Below are 21,447 nucleotides of genomic sequence, written 5' to 3' on the forward strand. Positions count from 1 at the left end.
TAAATTATAAATTATAATTAAAATTTATATTTTAAAACAGTAAGTTATGGTTTTGATTGGCAAATTAATATCATTAGTTAATATTTATATAGGTGGTATCAAATATAGATTAGATTGATCATTAAAATAATATTAATTATTATTATTACAGAGAAATAAAAGTAGATTGCCTCGTTTGGTCTCATACAAAATACGTATCGATGTAAATGTTAATTACAATAAAGACTAATCTATTATAATATGTAAAGTACATCATGTTCCAAGTTATTCAATTAAATATATCATATATTTGTGTATTACTATACAAACTAGAATCACAATTAATTTACTGTTGAACTTTAAGTCTATTTAAATGATTAAATGCGTAGGATTGTTGTTAACAAACAATATCATTCACTGGGTTACTTTTAACTTCCTGCTGGGATAATTTTTTGTTTTGTTTATAATTTTAAGTGTAATCATATTTTATTTACTAGCCATTTTTTAATTGTTCATTTATTTATAAGCCGTTTGAATTAATTGCGGCTCAAACATTTTTTTAAATTGTCATTAGTAAATATTTTTTTTAAACAGAAAAATTTACTTTGATATAAACAATTTTAAGTAAAAAATTTTTTAGCCTCAATTATTTTAATGTAAAAAAAAAAGAAAATTTCAAAATTTTGACCTTGTTTTTGTTAATTAAAAATAAATAATTTCACTGGTAAATTAAAAAAAGTATTTTTCCTGGTCTATATTATTATGTAACTGATATGGAATGATAATTACGTTTAAAATATTGTACTGCTCGTTAAATAATTAAGTCTATCGGTTGTTTCGGAAGCACAATTTCTAATCATAATTATTTTACATCGATAATATTTGTTGGTTTAAAATTTTTTTTTTTAATACGAAACTAGGTTCTAAAAAAAAATCCATAGTCTCATACATACATATGATGATAGAATTAATGCGTAACTAAAAAAACACACACACACACACGTCTGTCTAATTTTGCATTACTGGGGAAGTTATTTGATGTTAACTTGTAATAAAAATCACAATGAAATTTTAAAAAAATAAATAAAATTACAGCTCATCGTGAGCCTGTAAATGTTTGACAACAAAGTCATGGAGATCATCAAGTGTACGAGATCCGTTGTACTCATCAACTTTTTTTCCATTTTTGTACAACACAAGTGTAGGAAAACCATCAACTTCTTGATCATCACACAACTGCTTGTTGGTTGACAAAGTGCAGTCAACTTTAACAACATGAACATCCGGATTATCAATAAATTTCTTACCCAAGTCTTCCCATGTCGGCGCTAGACGCTTGCAGTGTCCACACCAGGGTGCAAAGAATTTAATAAACGTGACACCTTTTTCAATTCCGTGTTCAAACGTTTCCCCGGTCAAATTCAATACCGACTGGATGTTGTCGTTGACAGCATCGTCGTTCTCGTCAACTTTGTCGGTACTCTTTTGCAGCATTTTAGCGACGTACTCTTTCAGTTCCTCGTGAGTACGCGCACCTGAGTACTTGTCTACTTTCTTTCCGTTCTCAATCCACAGCAATGTCGGGTATCCTTTGATGTCAAATTGCTCGCAAATATCGCGATACTGCGTGCAATCAACCTTTCCAATACTTACTAATGTATCATGACTGTTACTGTTAGCAAGTTCGTCCCACGTTGGAGCTAATTTTTGGCAGTGTCCACACCAAGGCGCATAGAATTTTATAAAGTGATAACCTTTCGCTACATGATCATTAAATGTTGCATCTGTTAATTCTATTAAGCCGTTCACTGGGTCTGGTACTGCTGTGTTCAACTCAGCGTCCTATTTCAACAGAAAAAAGTAAGCAGGGTCTTAATTATTTGAAGAAAAAAAAAATTCTTTTCTAGAAAATTTACAAGAGAGTGAAGTTAGCGGACAGCTGACAATTTTTTTAATTTTGAAATAATAACATAAAATTTGTATGTAATAAAAATAAAAAAATGCACGTTTAGAAAACTAAAAAATCAGTACGTGCATTTTTTTAAATTTTGTTTTTTTAAAAAGTTAATTTTTTTGTATGTAATTTGAAAACGGTCTTATGTCTGCTTCATTTACACTCATAAATTGACCAGTAGTAATTATAAATATGACCCTGAAATTAGCCAACGTCTAATAATTTTTGGATTTTTTTTAAAGCAATACGTTTAAAAAAAAAATATTTAAAAAAATTGCACCTATAGTTTATTTCATTTTCTACATGTGCATATTTTTTATTTTTTTGTTGTCTGCTAACTGCAGTATCATATTATAAACAATTACTAAAAAATATACTAGAGTTATTTAAGAGCTTGATATTTAAAAGTAAACTATTCTGTTTATTAATTATATAAATATATAAAATTACCGCAGGTATGCTTCCTAGTTGTTCATTAATAAATGCTGTCAATGATGGTAAATCCCTAGTACCACGGAATTTGATACCATTAGTTTCACCGACTTTGAAAAATTTCAAACTAAAAAAAATGAATAATTAATAAAAAACTATACAATCAAGTGCATGAATAAGAATAACTTACGTAGGATAACCAGTGACATCATGTTCAGAGCAAATAGAGCTATCAGTCGTACAATCAACTTTAGCAATTTTAACTCGGCTGTCCTCTTCTTCATTTAACATTTCTGCGAGTGTTTCCCATGTTGGACTCAATCTTTGGCAGTGTCCGCACCTAAAATATTTATTGTCAATCGTTTGAGTCAATAAATTCAGTCATTATAAATATAGTGCAACAAAAATGAAACTGATTTTGAAATCTTTTGTATATAATCTTAATATGGCAGTGTTATAATTCAACTCTTATCTCTACTCAAGAGAAGTAGCTACAACTCTACTCACAGTTTTTCTTACTCAGGCTTAACTCTACTCAGTTGTATCTTTACTCAGCTACAACTCTACTCACAAAAAATTGATATTTTATCCATGGGCTAAAATACGTGAGTGGAGTTTTAGCTGAGTAAAGATATAACTGAGTAGAGTTAAACCTGAGTAAGAAAAAACTGTGAGTAGTTTTAGCTGAGTAGAGTTAAACCTGAGTAAAAAAAACTGTGAGTAGAGTTAAGGCTGAATAAAGTTGTGAGTGAGTAGAGTTGTATCTACTTTCCTTGAGTAGAAATGTACGTGGAATTGTCCCTATCCAAAAATTCCCATAGAATCAACTCAAATGCGACAAAATCCGTATAGAAATCAATACAGTCTACAGGATTCTATGCGGTTTGTGTCGCATTTGAGTAGATTCTATGGGAATTTTCGGATAGGGGTAAGTGTAACACTGCCACCACACGTATGTAAGTTTACAATATATATATGTTCATAAATTAACAGAAGTTTAATGATAACTACCATGGAGCGTAGAACATGATGAAATGATTTTTTTTCTGTACTTCAGTTGGAAATGTTTCCTCATTATACTGAACTGTATGGACATCTTCATCATGACTTGATGCTAACTGTATAAGCAACGAAGTGCAGATAAATAATATTGCACGCATCATTATTCAATTATTTGATATCCTTGTTGATAAACAGGGGTATATCCTGAAAGAATATAAATCTAGGTAATAAGTATGAATAAGTTAAATACAAGGTAATTCTTTATTAGTAACAAAGTATTCAAAATAACGACGTGTCATTGTCGTTGATGGTAGAAATGACATTTAGCAAAAATAAAATATATGAAATTCAAATTACATACCTCTGATGGAACTCTTAATTTATAAAATTAAATTATAGCTGGTGTAGGATCTTGAGGTGACGAATGCTGACGTTTATTAGCATAAAATTGAGCGATTTCAAGCGGCTTTATCAGCTTTTTTATATCTATGCTCAGACAATGAATCCGCCCCCTCTTATTTTTTTGGTACGTCATCTAGCGACAGACATTGAAACTAAATGATAAACTAGCGTCCGCTTTTGCTTACAATTTTTAAATATTTTTTCAAAAAATTGACAACTATTTAATTATTTAATTACTCAGCATTAATAAATGATTAATTAATTTATTAAGCGGAAGAAATTTAAATTTTTATTTTGAATTATTAGTAAATTTTAATTAGTACTCGTAATTAATAATTTAAATTTATTTGTTATAATAATTAATTAAATATTAGTCATATTTACTGCGCAATTATTGTTGCGCATGAATTTAATGATTGGTTCTGCCTCCCCTCTTGCCCCTGAAATTCAAATTTTGAAATGCAAGATTCTGATTGGTCGATACCGTGTTGCGATCGTCGACAGCCAATGGGACTCGTCTCAGAGCTCTAGTGTCCCTAGATCGCCATTAACGGTCCGAAAGTTGTCGCGTTAACATCGTCCGTACGTACCAGTCCTTTTTTTGCTCATACTCGCGATAATTTAATTAAAAATAATAAAACAATTAATTCATCGTATTAATTTAATTACACTGAACAATTTGATATAAATAAATTTATAATAAATCGCGGAATTATTTAATTATGGACGAAATAAAAAATTCGTGATTGTCGCAGGCGAGATATTTCGTGAAGCCAACGTTAGCTTTGAATATTAATTATTTTTATTTAAAAAGAAACTTAAAAAAATAGCCGAAATACGTAACTCAGTTATGGGATAAAAGTAATTGAATTTAATTATTAATTTATTAAAAATTTTTTGGGACAAAAGAATAACGAATGCTAAATCTCTGATAGCGCCATCTAGTAGTCGAGAAGTGAAAAGTGCGGGACGCGGGAATTTGAATCGGCGTTAGTTTTTAAAAATAAATTTCTTTTGTTGGTAGTGTTTAATTTCGTTTGTGAAGTGATCGCGATAGGGAGTGAGTGAAAAGTGTTTAGTTTTTTTTTAATTAATGATAGTGAGAGTAATAGTTTGAACGCAGTTAGAGTACTGATAGTGGTGAGAGTAACAGTGATAGTGAAATAAAAAATGATACTGAAAGTAACGGACAGACAATTTTTTTATTTTTATAAACAGAATACTTGTGAGTAAAACAAAGTTTTTTTAATATTCACAAAAAGATTGTTGAAATTTTTGAATAAATAAATAAAGTATAAGTAGAATGTAAATTTAAAAATCATATTTAAATATTTAAAATATCAGTACGTGATTTTTTTTTTAATTTCATTATTTGAATGAATTAATTTATTTATTTAAAATTTATAAATTGTCTCATGTTTGTTAAATTCAGACTGATTACTTTCAGTATCATTATTACAAGTGATAGTGAAATAGTAGTGATCGTGAAAGTGATAGTGAGTGATAGTGAAAGTGTTAGTATGTGATAGTGAAAGTGATAGTGAGTGATAGTGTAGTGCAAAAAAAGAATAAAACATTTTATGAACTTTCAATCTTTGGCTGCCGCTAGTACTCTCAGCTCCCAGTTCCTTTGTCTTCAGCTTAGCCGCTCATCGAGTTCAATGGGTTTCCCGCCAAGATTTAAATGCAGCAGTTGGTAAGTCAAATATCTTTTATTATACTTTTATCATATATTTTTCTCAATTTATCAACATATTATTTTCATTTCATTTTTATATAATCGATTATAATCATAACATTCTAGAAACTATATTTTTTATAATACTGAAGTTAGCCGACGTCTAATAATTTTTGGATTTTTTTTTACACAATGAATTAAAAAGAAAAAATTATTTTTAAAAATTGCACCTCTAGTTGTTTAAATTTTTAACATGTGCATATTTTTGTATTTTATTTTGTTATAATTGATTTGTCGAAAAAAAAATACGAAAATTGTTAATTGTCTGTTAACTCCAGGATCATAGAATTTTTTATTCAATTACTTTCGCACTTGCGTATACTTGAGTCTTATTTATTATAACAAAAAAATATATTTTACATTTTATATTTAAAAATATTTAATTTACGCGGTAAATACTCATGATACTGTGAATCGATATATTTTATAAATATATCGATATGTGTAAACGTGTACACCCCCACTCTTTGTGTTGACATTCGATATGTAAATGTATACATACACCTTTTATTACTACCCAACTTCACTTAAGTGACGCATCTTCGGGTTGCTTCGGATGCCTGCTGTCGATGTTGGCATTTTTATAAAATATATAAACGTAATTAATTAATGATTACAAAATGCCGAGTTCCCGTTGTTTCTTCCAATTTAAATATCTTATTGTTACTATTTTATCGGTAAGTACATTTATATTAAACAATTTTATATATATTTATTTTAAATACATTACAACTATTTACTTAACTTGTCACTTGTTCTAATGACACGTTTTACGAAGCCGACGTTGCACCTGATGTTCAATAATTTTACTATTTTTCTAACATATTTCAAATATTATTTCAAAATTTTACTATACAATTTATTTTTCATTTTCTCTTAACATTTTTACTTTATTCACATAAATATAACCCTGCGACTTGATATAACCTAAAGGTTTTATTTATATATTTTTTTTTATCAACTTTATTGTTGTATTTATTTATCATATTTATTTGTTCCTCAACTTAATCAATTAAATTTGAATTATTGAACAATTAAATTGTCCTCGTTGGTTTCGTTTCATATTTTTTTAATGTTTTTTATTAAATATATTATTTTTTTAAGGTTTTCTTGACACATCGTGCCAATGGAGAGGCAATTAAACTTACCAGTAACAATTTCGATGAGTTAATGAGTAATTATTTATTCAATACTATTATTATTATTATTATAATTATTATTATATAATCAATGTCATATTCATGTACTATTTTCTTATATATTTATAGTTAATTATAACTATGATAAAAATTATCGCGATAACGTTGAAAAACAGTTTAAATAGAATAAACAAGTTTGCAATGAAAATATTTTATTTAAACTCAAGGCTTTATGGAAATTTTTATGTTTTTGAAAACGAGTGTGAATGTAGCAGGCATTAGAAAAATTTAAAATTATAAATAATTAAAAAAATGATATTTATAATTAAAAAAATGATATTTATAAAAAATGCACCCATTAATTTCAAAATTTTTTTAATGCGCATTTTTTAAAATTTTATTTTATTTTTTATTTACTCGATTTATTTGTAATTTTAAATTTGTCTAATGTCTGCTACATTCACATTAATTTTTAAAAATAATTTATATATATTTTGTTTTTTTTCAAAGTTTCAGTATTTTTTTTTTTTTGTAGTTAATATCGTTATCGCTTAATTAGCTTATATCAGCTCTAGTTGGTTTATGTTAAATCTTTATCAATTTGTATTTCATTTGTTATCAACAGGTGCATTAATCTATCGATACTTGGTTTTTTCAGTATAAATTAAAGCTCTAATTAACTGAACCATAATCAATTTCATACGAAATAATAATCTTTGCTTTCTGGGAATTTTTGAGTAATTGATTATTTTGGTTTTAAATCATTAGTCATATGAGTGTAAATGTAGCAGACAGACAAATTTAAAATTATTAATAAATAGAGTAAATAATTAGTAAATTATAATTTTTCAAAAATGCGCATTTAAGAAATTTTGAAATTGATGTGCATTTTTCGTAAATGTTATTTTTTTAATTATATACTCTATTTATTTATAATTTAAAATTTGTCTGTCTGCTACATTCACACTCATTTAGTCATAAATATTTTTAGAGTATTTTTTTTATTTAAAATTTCTTCATAAAATGACAATAACGATAACTAATAATGTTATAAGTGATAACAAAAGTCGAGCAAATGCACAAATTGTTGTCATTAAAAATGAATTATTGTATTTCTAATGACGAAGTTTAAAATTACAAATTTTTTATTTTATTTTTTTCAACAAAATTCCGATAATTTTTTCATATATAAGTAATTAGATTATTATTATTATCAGTACTTGTATCTTAATTTTATTACTGCGTAATTCACTTCTAAAAATTTTGAATTTATCAAAATTATTTTAAATTTTAAATTTGAATTTAAATAATCAACGTTACGATTCTGAAGTTAACGGACAATTAAGAATTTTCAGATCCTCTTGGTATACATTAATGAACAAAAAAAAAAAATATGCACATATAGAGAATTAAAAAAACTATAAGTGCAATTTTTAAAAATAATTTATTGTTTTTAAAAGAACCCAAAAATTATTAAACGTCGGCTAACTTCAGTATCATACAAAATTTGCCAATTCCATTTTTCTAAGAATTTGTGAATTGCAGTTTTATAATTAAGATAAAATGTATTAGCATATTACATTTTATCACTATTGTTTTTTATTACAGAGAGTGAATTAGTATTTATAAATTTTTATGCTGAGTGGTGTCGATTTAGTAATATATTAGCTCCAATATTTGATGAAGCAGCTGATAAATTAAAGGATCATATACCAAAAGATGCGAGTGTGGTGATGGGAAAAGTAGACTGTGATAAAGAGTGTAAGTTTTATTACATTCAACTCTTTTATATCTTTTTAAATTCAAAAATAAAATTGTATTCATGTTTTGTTTTCTCTATTACAGCTTCCATAGCGTCGAAGTTTCAAATAACCAAGTACCCAACGTTAAAAATAATCAAAAATGGTCAGCCGGCCAAACGTGAATATCGCGGCCAGCGATCAGTCGAGGCATTTATCGAATTTATAAAAAAACAGTTAGAAGATCCTATTAAAGAATTTAAAGATCTTAAAGAATTAACAGAATTAGATGATAAGAAACGTATGATTATCGGTTATTTTGATAGAAAAGATGTTGCCGAGTACGATATTTTCCGTAGAGTTGCTACTAATTTGAAAGACGATTGTCAATTTCACGTTGGCTTTGGGTAAGTTGACTAATTTTCATTACTATTAAATACTCGATTTGTACTAATATGAAATTTGCTTAATTAATATTAATATATAATTTAATAAGCCTTTGCTCCAATGAAGCCTGTGAAATAGGACAATATATTGAAATATTGTGAGTAAAATGTAACTAACCCATAGCTTTTTATTTTGTTGTTCATTTAAGTTTCAAGGTTTGCGTTACTCGCAATGACTCACCTTTTTCTTTCGATAACGTACAAAAATTTATTATTAACAAGACAGTTGTTTTAGAAATTTTTTTTAAATAATATATCTATATACTTTTTAATTTATTTAAACAGCGACTCGAGTCGTGCTATGCACCCGCCAAACCAACCAATTATTGTATTTAGGCCCGATAAGGCCTTATCTAACGACGAGGACGAAACTTACAAAGGAAGTTTGTTAGTTTTTGATGAATTAAATATTTGGGCACAAGAAAAATGTATACCACTTGTACGTGAGATAACATTTGAAAATGCCGAAGAATTAACGGAAGAAGGACTACCATTCCTTATATTATTCCACGCACCTGATGATATGGACAGTGTTAAGAAATACAAAGATGTCGTTGCATCGACGTTGACTGATGAAAAACGTAAATATCAAAATTTTAATTATAGTAGAACCTGCTAATTAATTAGCGGCCATAGGAGAAAAATTTTTTGGAAATGACTTTCCTCTGTTACTTTTTTTTACTCGGCGATCGCTCGGTTTTCTGCATATGCGTGCGCCGTGTTTGTCTTTGTGCTCGCAGTCCTTTTATGTTAGATGACGTTTATCACTTAGCTACGTATATATTTGATTAACTTATTAAAGGACTGCAGAAATAATTTCTTTCACAACCGGGAAAATTCGTTAGTGGAAATGTATCTGAAGATCGGAACTTTTTTCGCGCAACGAAAATGAAAAAATTTATGAGTGAATGTAGCAGACATCAGATAAATTTAAAGTTACAAATAAATAGAGTAAATAATTTAACAAATAATATTTATAAAAAATGCACTTATTAATTTCAAAATTTTTAAATGCGCATTTTTTTAAAATGTAATTTTATTAATTATTTACTCTATTTTTTAATAATTTTAAATTTAAATTTGTCTGATGTCTGCTACATTCACACTCATAAGATAGCGGACAATTACAAATTTCCGGATTTTTTTAACAAATTAATTACAAAAAAATAAAAAATAACTAAAAATAGGCACATGTAGAAAATGAAAAAAAAACTACAGGTGCATTTTTACAATTTATCCTTTTGAAAAAAAATTCAAAAATTATTAAACGTCGGGTAACTTCAGTATCATAAGTTATAAATAAATAGAGTAAATAATTAAAAAAATAATGTTTGTAAAAAATGCACTTATTAATTTCAAAATTTCTCAAATGCGCATTTTTTAAAAATTTTATTTTATTAATTGTTTAGTCTATTTAATAATAATTGTAAATTTGTCTGAGATCTGTTACATTCACACTCATAAAATTTATGTAATTTGATTGCTTAAGGGGTAGATAGGGGAGCTCGCGTTTGCGACTGACATACTCGGACTTGTGTAAAACATTTTGAAAATCTAGATCCAGTAGAAATTTTGGTTTTCATTTTTATTTTTTAATTTCGTTCCGCGAAAAACGCTCCGATCTTCAGGTACATTAGTGGAACTGGAGTGGGAGTACATTTCGAGACATTTCTGAGTAACTTACATCTCGGCTGTACTGTACAATACAATTTATCGAGTTGTCATTTCGAATGACGGAAAGCCGGAAAACGGTAGGGGATTTTTTTTGTTAAGTAAAAAATCGGAGAATTCCAAAATTCTTTTGACAAGTCAACTAACATGTTATTTTACAATATACGATATATAACTGATAGTAATTTATTAATTAAATTTTTTTTTAACAGAAAATGTGAACTTTTTAACGGCCGATGGCTACAAATTTGCGCATCCACTCCATCATTTAGGAAAAAGTCCATCAGATCTACCATTGATAGCAATCGATAGTTTCCGGCATATGTATTTGTTCTCACACTTCAATGACATTGACAAGCCTGGAAAATTAAAACAATTTTTACGTGATCTGTATTCGGGTAAATTACATCGTGAATATCACTATGGTCCCGATCCAAGTAATGAACTCTCTGACGACCCAAAGACACCGACAGTGCCACCAGAGTCAACATTTAAGAAGCTTGCACCCAGCAAAAACAGATACACATTACTTAAAGATGAACTGTAAAAACAGTCATGTGAGTTAATATTTAAAAAATTAAAAAAAAAAAAAAAAAACAGCTCAAAGTGGTGAGTTTATGATTCCCTGAATTTTTATTATTTTATTTATTACACTACGATGAAATCGGCATGAATTATAATTTTATCTTCTGTAAAATATTAAATAACAATTTTTCGTAATTACTTTACGTATTAAATTTATATAAAATAAAACTTAACATAACAATCACTGAATAATTAAATAGCACATAAGTTTAATCTTATCGAGGTGCAATTGATAAGATTTAATAATAATGAATTAATTAATTAACTGAATATTTAAGTAATAAATATGTTAATGATACTTATTATTTACTTATGGTTTATAGATAAATGAAAATATAATTCTTTTTTTTTTATTGGGACAGAATTTAATGTTATTGAGTAATTTGTTGTTTAATCAAATGAATCAGGGATATTTAAACGGAGTACAATTTTAAAAAAGTACAGAAATAAGTTAGATATTAATTATTTCTGAATATAATTAAAGATAAAAATATTAAATATATTGTTTATGATGCTCCGTAAATTAACTACTATATGAATTATTTTTTATTGGATTTCATTTAGAGAATCTCTGACTTATCAATTCAAAAAACTACAATCAATTTAGAGGCAGTAAAAATAATGATAATCTCGAAATTTATTTTTATTACTTATCTTTTCGAGGGATTAGACCTGCAACAAATAGTTTTGTACAATCGTAAAAAAAGAAGTTGATGTTATAAATGTAAATATGCACACATGTTTCATATTTGATTAAAATTAATTTGACGATTTTTTTAATGATACAAGTGTATAGTGAATACGTGCGTAATTTTATATGATGGATGATATTAAACACTGCGAGAAAAACGATTTATTGTCGTGATGAATTTTCTTTTTTTATATCATATAGATTGATAAATATTATTATTTTATTTGCTAGTACATTAAATAAATTATATGCAAGCTATTAAAAAAATTATTATGATAATGTTCTGCTATTTGTATAGACGATGGTATTAATTTTATTGTTAATAAAAACCTGTCTAAGTCATTGCTTATTTACTATTATTTTTCTCATATATTTATTATAAACATGACTCATTTTTTTTTAAATTTATTTATGAATTTCGTTATGAAATTAATTATTTAAAATTAGAAAAAAATTTTTTGTCTGATTATTAGTAAAAAAATCTGGGCAACGGTTGGCTCTGTGGGCGAGCGCCGAAACTTTCCGCTGTTTTTGAGCTCCTTGAGCTCGAAAACATTATTGTAAATACAGTCAAACTCCATTAACTCGGACAGTTAGTCTACGGAGGAGCGGAAATTTCTTGGAGTTTCTGAGTTAACGGATGCTCCTCCCTTAAAAAATAAACTATACGCAGATGCTCTTACATCTACATGAATGATACATACATAAAATATATACAGACACATACAAATGTATAGCATCGGGAGGGAGACAGCATAGCTCGTAGTGGGGATTAAGATTGAGGGGAAGTTTCGAGATAATGGAATCCGAATTAATGGATTTCGACTGTACATAAAAAGCGCAAGGAGCTCGAAAACAGCGGGAAGTTTTGGGGCTAGCCCGCAGGGTCAACCGATAGACAGATTTTTTTTTTTGAGCTTTCCCAACTCAAACAATTTACGTTGTATGTTGAAATTTTAAAATGTAAAAACCGAAAATAATTAGTGAACAAGCGTTTTTGAAATTTGAATTTCGCGCTTTTGAGTAACTGTCAATAATATTAACATTGTTTGTTGTGACTCATTCTAGCAGAAGCTCAAAAAAAGTAGAAAAGAAAATTATTTTTTTGAGCTCCGTAGCTCGGAGACACGGGCCGTTTCGGGCCATGGACACTGTGATACTATTGTCATCGATTTATACGGGAAAAATAACATGAATAGTATATTACATATCCAGGGCGGTAAAATAAGAAAAGTCTCAGATCACATGTAATTGTTGGCCGAGGCTGACAAACATGTGATCTGAGGCTTTTTTTTTTACTGGCCAAGGTGTGTTGTTTACGGTCGCTCGACTTGTAGTTCGCGGATAAAATATCCGAATACAAATTATCCGATAAGCAAAATATCCCCGGACTAAATATTCAAGAGACACAAATTTGTGACAAAATATTCTGTCGATCATTTCAAGCATATTTGTTGACCTATTTTCAAAATAATACCCACCCAAAATCTGTGAAAAAAGGACACAATACGATTTCAAGCATATGTGTTGATCTATTTTTAATATCACACACTCAAATTTTATGTGCAAATATATTAAAAATTTCATATAAAAGGGTACCGTACTATTCATATGAAAAGTATTCATATTATAAGATATTTCATCTATCGAGTATTTAGTCTGAGGATATTTTGTCTATCGGATAAAATGTATTCGGATATTTTATTGCGGATATTTTATCTTCGGCAACTTCGTTTAGCGCGGCGGCCATTTTTCGGCCAGAGGACAGTGGAAAAAAAAGTTACGGGTTACTATCCCACAAAAAGCATAGTCAGTGTCATCCTCATTTATCATCATTTATCCTCATATGGGTCTGAATTTGGAAAATAAATTTTTCTCATGACTTTTTTCGTTTTCTCCCACTAGAGGACATCATAATAAACAAAGAAAATAAATGTTGTGTGGAGTTATTCCCAATAGGAGCAAAGTTACGGGCTACTAATATTATAACTGATGGAGGAAAAATAAAAAATAATTAAATAAATTAGTTTGAATGTCCATTATAAAATGGCTGTATTTAATGAATAACGTGATATACATGTATTACATTCGGTCACCGTATAACTTCATTTAAATTAACTATTCATTTTATATTATTATAGCGTATAATTTTTTTTAACACACATAAATATACATATATATTGATAATAATATTAATATGTATATTTAACATCACACATACATTTTTACTATGAATTTTTTTTTTTTTAATTATTTTAGCAATCTTTTTATAATCACATCTCTAATTTAATAATTACTCTGGCCAAAATTCTAATGAAGCAGACCTTTCACGATATTCTGGATCGTAGAAAATAGAGAGTTAATACAAGTGTATATTTTTTTAAATCGATAAATGTGCAATCAATGTTAAGTTATAATTAAGTGATTTTAATTTATCGAGTAATTCAAAAAATAATCTTGATAAATTCATTTACTTTTTTTTATGTTGTCATTAATCAAATAGAACATCACTAATAATATTCATATATAACATATTTATCCAGGCACGATTTAACGTCCATACTTATATATTTTATTTAATTATATTGAAAATAACAAAGCGTTACCTGTCAGCAATTCCAAATATTTATATATTTATCTCTTTCATTTTTAAACTGATTGTGCATTTTATTTTTTATCTATTTTTTTTTTCTTTGATTCTTTTGTTCCCAACATTATTTAATTGGAATTCAGTGATGTTCCCAAATAACACATGCTTGAGCAAGATTCTGATGCCAGTACTTTGAGCAAAACCCCTAGTCACTTTGGTCTAGTATCTTTTTCTACGTGTGGGTCTTGCGCAAGATCATTTAGCTAGAAATCGTCATCAAGACTTGTGCATGACTTGCTCGAGGCATTGTACGCAAGAATATTGAAGATATCTTAGATAAGAGCTAAAAACCACTATGTCTACGGTATAGATACACGGTAGGCTCGCCTCATGACACTTCACACATATACATGTGTTTGCACGTGTACTTGGCGCGAGACACTACCGTGTCTCCTGATACAGTGGAGTTTAAAAGTTTCTGGCCCATTTCTTGCATCAGTAACTTGCGGCAGGTACTTACGTATGTCTTGCTCAAGATCTGCTCAAGGCTCAAGGTGAATTTTGAGCCTTGAGCAAGCCATGCGCAACTACTTTCAGCTATAGTCTTCCTCCAGAATTGAGTTATAATCTGGCGCGAATTAGTGTAAGGCTTGCACTAGACTTGCTATTGAAATCTAGCCACAAGTATCTGCAGCAAAACACACTGTAAAAAATTTCGGTGTAAAAATGGACCCGGAGAACTTTACACGGCCGTGTAGTGTGAAATAACGGTGTAAAATTCTCTCCGTGTAAATTTTTCATCCGTGTAATTTTAACACGGTGTAATTTACTTTTTTTACACCATTCTGTGTTACTCGTTATAATTTTGATTAACAAATGATCATTTAATATCTTTAACTACTTAATCAATAACTATATTAATATTATTTAGATATTGAATAGTATTTTTAACATTTAAATATTTTATGATTATTTTTCCTTAACGCAAAATTATCATAAATTACACATTTACACGCTTGACGGTGTAAAAATTTTTATTTCACACCGCCTTAATTTAACACTATATTTGGTGTAATTTTCACACCGAAATTTTTATACCGAGTCATTTACACCACATCGGATCCAACAAATTTTTTACAGTGCATAAGTAGAAAAAGACGCTAACGTCTATCGAATTTGAGACCAGGCTTGCTCAAACCTTGAACAAGATTGTTATATGGGTTGATGTTAAAGACTTATTTTTTCAAGTATTAAGTTTCAAAGTGTTACCTTATAAAAAAAAAAAAAAAAAAAACTTAGTACTTACATCAATTGTTTGCTGATTGAGTGCATCGCTGATTAGCAAAGTTGATGTGCGTGTAAATGATTAGAGTTTTAATAAGTTTCCGAATATCCGAATAACATTTTTGATTTATTTATTTTTTTTTTGAGCTGCTTAATTTGTTTGAACTTTATTAATTAGTAATTAGTTCGACTAAGCAACTTGCAATTTAAATAAAACAAAAATGTCAAAAGGCTGCATTTCCAAATCAATTAGTTCCCAGACAGCATTCAAGTCGGAATGACTGCTTTACGAGGTCTTTTTGAAGGTGTCCTCAAGAAGTCTTGTAATGACTTCTTAAAGGAGTCATTTTTAAGAACTCTTAGTTAAGAGTTCTTGAAGACTTTATAAATAAGACGTCAGTTTTGTGCCGCCTAAATGTATTCTTTTTTTAACTTCTTTATGAAGTCAAAATTAAGAGCTCCTTAAGACGTCATGGTAATTTCATACTAAAGTCTTATTTGCGAAGTCAGAAAAAAGAACTCTTTTTAAAGACGTCTTACTGAGTTCGCAAGGTGGCTCATTCGACATCTTGAGAACTTCTTAAGATGTTGAATGAGACGCCCAAATCATAGATAGGAGTCATTCAGAACTCATCAAGACGTAATTTTGCTATCTGGGTTACCACTCCGTATATTGTAAATGTCACGAAAATTAATAATAAAATTTTTTTTATTTTTATTAATTAATATAATTATTATTTATAAATATTTTTTTATTATTATCGTGACTTGACATTTCAATTCTTGGGTTTTTGTTTTTAATGTTTGTACAAGTGTACATGTACAACTTTTTTTCTACACCGCGTACATATATTGAAAAATTTATACTAGAAAAATAACTTGGTAAATAACCCTGTTACAGGGCAATCATTATTTAGAAACATTAGTTTTAAACTTTTGTTTAAGTAATAAAAAATAAAAATATTTTACCCTCATTACTGTGGCTCTTTCGTTATTTTCTTTTTTTTCCGCTTAGTACATTACAATGTGCTCCATATATAAGTTTATTTATAATATATCATTATTATTTATTTTATTCAAATACATAAGCATATATTTATATATTCGCGGGTAATTTGAAATATCTATTGAAATATTTATTATATTTTTATTAATAAATATATAACGCAAATAATAATAAACGCACAGTCCAGCTGTTGCACTCATTCTTTTTATTTTGAAATTATTATTCTATATATTTATATATATTTTTTTTCTAATATTGAATTAATAAATTAATGAAAGACTTTTTTTATTTATTATAAATTATACTCGTTGACTTTTGTCAGATTTTTTACGTATATCTTTATAACTTTTTTTTTATAATGAACCATATATTTATATATATATATATTTTTTTTTAACTGCAAATAATTGCTAGGCCAACCATTTATAATTCTTCCTCATTGATATTATCCACAAAAAAAATTTATTATTATTTATATTTTATTTAATTTATTATTTTTTTTATTTATCACATCGATAATATATATATATTATTTTTTATTAAATATCATATGCATCAATTTAAATATTTTCTTAAACCATTTGATCGATATTTTCATGGCCTTTATCATTTCAACGCAAATATAATTATTAAATAATTACAACGTAACAAGCTTGCTAACTTTATTCAATATTAAAAATACAATAGCAAAAAATAATTAATTAAATATTTAAAAGTAGTTCTGCATATGTGTATTATCAATACAGTCAATAAATCTTACATTTATAATTATGAACAGAAATAGTTCGAGTTTAGTTCAAATCACTATAAATATACACGGAAAAAAGAGCAGTGGAAAAATTCCAATTTTTAGTACAAAAACAGGGCCCTCGAATAGAAAACAAGTATCATAGTTTGCACTGTTATAATTGAGACTACATGGAGAAATTATTCACGTTTGAAATGCTATGGTGTCATAGTAAAGCCGGACCGTATTGGCCACCTGCAGAAATTGGAATAAACACATGGAAAAATTACTATGGCCATACACGGGGTGAATTTTTTGATTAATTTCACTCGTTAATTGTCAGTAAAACTGGGCCTGGATGAATCATTACTCTTCTGTTTCTAGATAGTGTTCAATTATGGGGTAAAAAAACCCTATTTCGAGTAATTTTTAAATAAAAATGAGACGAAAGGAATCAGTTTTTATTATCTTTGAACTTATTTTATTTTTGGCCCAGGTTTACTGTAAATTGTAGGGTAAATTTTATCAAAAAATTTTCTCCGTGTATTAAAGTTTACAACAATTATAGTACAAATTACTGTAAGCATTGTAAATCTTATGGTCATAGTAATTTTCGCTGTGTTTACTTTAATTTCCGTAAGGTGGCCAACATGGTCCGGCTTTACTATGACACCAGTATCCCAAACAAGAATAATTTTTCCGTGTACTTCTTGTAACAAAGTAATTACAAATATAGACACCAAATTTTATAGTTTCTACCACAAAAATTGAAGTCTGTAAACCTATTTGTTATCTAGGACTGAAAAAAGTCTCATATGAAGCTGTAACGTCTCAGAAATAATGCAATTTTTACAGTTTTGAGGTATAGGAACTTAACTGATATTTGAAGCTGTAATTTTTCCACTATTATTTTTTCCATGTATGAATAATAAAACTAAATATTTATAAACCTAACAATAGAACGTATTTAAAAAATAAAATTGTTGTCGTTTATATAACTGCGCTACTTTATTTGACACGAAATTTATTCATATTTAGTAAATATAACTTTCTTTGTATTATGACTCATTATGATAGCTAATTCAATCATATAGTTGTATATAATTCATTACTTTAATATTGATAACAATATTAATCTTATTTTTTTTTTTTTTTTTCATTAAAGATCAGTATATTATATTTTAAAATGTGTCAGATGTTTCTATTATTCTTTGCCCATTTATTTTAGTGAGAGCTTTCTTGAATTTGAAATAGTGAAAATAGTGATTATTCACTGTGAAAAATTCCCAATAAATTTTACTGTTGGTGCATAGTAACACCGGACTATAAGAAAACTGATTCAAAATTTACAAGTGTCCCATAGTAAACGTATGCGCAGACTACACGATTGTGGCCTATGCGCATACGTTTACTATGGGACACTTGTAAATTTTGAATCAGTTTTCTTATAGTCCGGTGTTATTATGCACCCATAGTAAAATTTGTTGGGAATTTTTCACATTGTAACAATTAAACCGAAGACAGTTCAACCGCGACAGTTCAACTGCAACAGTTCAACCGACGACACTTCAACCGAACAACAGTTCAACTGAAAATAACCTGGACCCCCTTATTTCGGTGCTCTCTTATCAGGGATTTTTTTTCGGTTGAACTATCGCCGGTTTAATAGTCGCGGCACCCATATTTAGAGAAAGCACATCCGTTTTGAGAACGGAAGGTTAGTGGTTCGATTCTACCTCTTGGTAATTTTTATCTATATATTTTATTACCACCAAAAATTAAGACTTTGAACACTTTTTTAATTTATTTACTTAACAAAATTAAATATGATGATGCTATTTCAAGTACTGTAATTATTTTGATACTTAAAATAAAATTAAACTAATATAATTCATTAGAAAAATTAATAATAATAAACTGTTGGGTTTAATACAATGAGAGATATAAAATTTTAACCAGTTACTAATTTAGAATATAGTCTGGGTCATAAAATTTTATATTTTTATCTAGATTATCATTAGTAAGTTAACGGTTTATCTAAATGTATTTGTTTATTAAATGTTAAATATGTCATTTGATTATATTTGCTATTAATGTGACTCCGTCTTTAAATATTTTTTCATCTTATCGACGTCTTCAGTAAAAAAAAATTTCTTAACACAATTTTATATATTTATATAATTTAAAAATACATAAGAGGGTTCGTTGTAATTACTTTAAATATTAAATATTTTAATAAATAAATATATGTTATATGTAATGATATTTGCAAATTAAAACGGTAATCTTATAACACAGTCAGAAGTAATATAATCGGGAAGACTTTAGCAATTAATAAGTTATGATATTATGAGTTCAAAAAATAATAGTAGTAATAATTTTTATTCTTAACATTATAAACGACAGTTTTATTTATGATGACCTCCACTTCACGAATATGCAAATCTATCGATCTCAATTAATATCATATATATATTTTTTTTTTAACATATAACACCATAAATTTTTTTGGCGTGTTCGGATTCTTTTCTTCATTTTAATTAAGTTACAAAAATATTTTTTTTATTAGACCGAGATAAATAAATCCATTCGAATTATATAATAATATATAACATAATTATAATTAACCAGTTTAAAGATATTTTATTTAATTTTAAAATAATATCATTAAACAATTTAACATAAATTATTTAGTATTATTAATTATAAATTCGGATACAGTCAAGACGGCCTATCATTTAATTTTTTTTATAAAGTTACGGCAGTTAAATTATGAAAGTAATCATTAATAATTAGTTTATTAAATAGGGTAGAAGAAAAGTACCATTTGTGGCCACTGCTCTATATTTGGACATTCAATACTTTGTTATAATTAATGAAATAGTATAAAAAAAGCTATAATTGCAATAGTATGATAAAAGTATCGTTGAACAAATTTTGAAAATTAATTATGTCATTGCGTATTTTACAAATTATTTTATTCAAATTTTTCAAGTGACCAAAACTGGTCCTAAAGCGGCCAAAAATGCTACTTCTATCCAAGTGTAAATACCCTGCTTAAAAAATCCGATAGATTCTTATGGCTGTGTGTCTAAGGCCCTATACTTAACTATAGCACCTCATAGAACTCATTCATTCTTATAAAATCTCTATGAGAATTTATGAGAATCTATTGGATTCTATTAGATTTTCTAAACAGGGTATGTTTGATACTGAAAATAAATTATTTTTAGTCTAAAAAAAATATATATACACTGTAAAAAAAACCGGAGTAAGTCCAGGCGGTGTAGGTGTTAAAATTTTCGGTGTTAAATTTCAACACCACCGCCGGTGTAAATATTCTTTACCGGTGTAAAAAAAATTTCCCGGTGTTAAAATATTTTTCGGTATTGAAAATATTTAACTTTGTGAATATTTTTACTTACTCGATCACTACAGTTAATTAGTATTTTTATTAATTAATTAAATTATTGGTGATTAAAGTGGTGGGCGTAAAATTGTGTAATTTTTAAATAAATTATGTATAACATAAATAATTATTTAAATAAATACATAGCAAAATTTAAATTTTCTCTAGATAATTCATTAAATTTTTATATTTTTTATATGTAATACATTTTTTTTTAATTTCTATACGTGGAATTTTTTTTACACCGGCAAGTTACACCACCTACACCTGTATTATTTCATTTTAACACCGCTCTTTTTACAGTGTAAATAATAATTTTAATAAATTATTGTTAATTAAAGTAGTGAACACTTTGTATCCATTAACCAATGGCTGATTAATTAAAAATTTTTTTTTTCAATAATTAGACAATTTTAATGATTACGAATTTAAAATGAATAAAATTTAGATTGAAAGAATAAACTTAGGCCGTCGAGGTTGACTAAACCGTTCGGATAGATGTATTTAAATCTGTCAGATATCTATGTATATATTGTCATTGGGACGTTTTGTATTACTATTTGAATTGGCTCATCATCAGTATCGTTACCTTCATCAGATCTTAGATACAGTTAGTATATATAATTATAAACATACATTTATTTATATACCAG

The 21,447-nt window shown here is 27.5% G+C and overlaps 2 protein-coding genes across 3 annotated transcripts; one reads left to right on the forward strand and one right to left on the reverse strand.

Moving 5' to 3' along the window:
• Nucleotides 1-868: 868 nt before the first annotated feature.
• LOC130668115 (thioredoxin domain-containing protein 5 homolog) lies at nucleotides 869-3,886 on the reverse strand. The gene is made up of 5 exons (XM_057470210.1): nucleotides 3,729-3,886; nucleotides 3,377-3,571; nucleotides 2,556-2,705; nucleotides 2,384-2,492; nucleotides 869-1,821 (listed from the first exon to the last, which is right to left on the reverse strand). Exons 2-5 carry the CDS (start codon nucleotides 3,526-3,528, stop codon nucleotides 1,069-1,071), a joined length of 1,164 nt encoding a protein of 387 aa, XP_057326193.1. The 5' UTR covers nucleotides 3,529-3,571; nucleotides 3,729-3,886; the 3' UTR covers nucleotides 869-1,068.
• A 2,130-nt stretch (nucleotides 3,887-6,016) lies between these two features.
• On the forward strand, nucleotides 6,017-12,120 carry LOC130667870 (endoplasmic reticulum resident protein 44). 2 transcript variants are annotated; one of them, XM_057469760.1, is made up of 7 exons: nucleotides 6,017-6,184; nucleotides 6,612-6,681; nucleotides 8,255-8,407; nucleotides 8,492-8,792; nucleotides 8,882-8,929; nucleotides 9,117-9,412; nucleotides 10,715-12,120. In XM_057469760.1, exons 1-7 carry the CDS (start codon nucleotides 6,128-6,130, stop codon nucleotides 11,047-11,049), a joined length of 1,260 nt encoding a protein of 419 aa, XP_057325743.1. In that variant the 5' UTR covers nucleotides 6,017-6,127; the 3' UTR covers nucleotides 11,050-12,120. The 2 variants fall into 2 exon arrangements, with proteins under 2 accessions (XP_057325743.1, XP_057325744.1); XM_057469761.1 differs by lacking the exon at nucleotides 8,882-8,929 and having other exon boundaries at nucleotides 6,018-6,184.
• The last annotated feature ends 9,327 nt before the right edge of the window (nucleotides 12,121-21,447 follow it).

Source organism: Microplitis mediator, chromosome 5 (genome assembly GCF_029852145.1).
Source record: "Microplitis mediator isolate UGA2020A chromosome 5, iyMicMedi2.1, whole genome shotgun sequence".
In the NCBI taxonomy this organism is placed as follows: domain Eukaryota; kingdom Metazoa; phylum Arthropoda; class Insecta; order Hymenoptera; family Braconidae; genus Microplitis; species Microplitis mediator.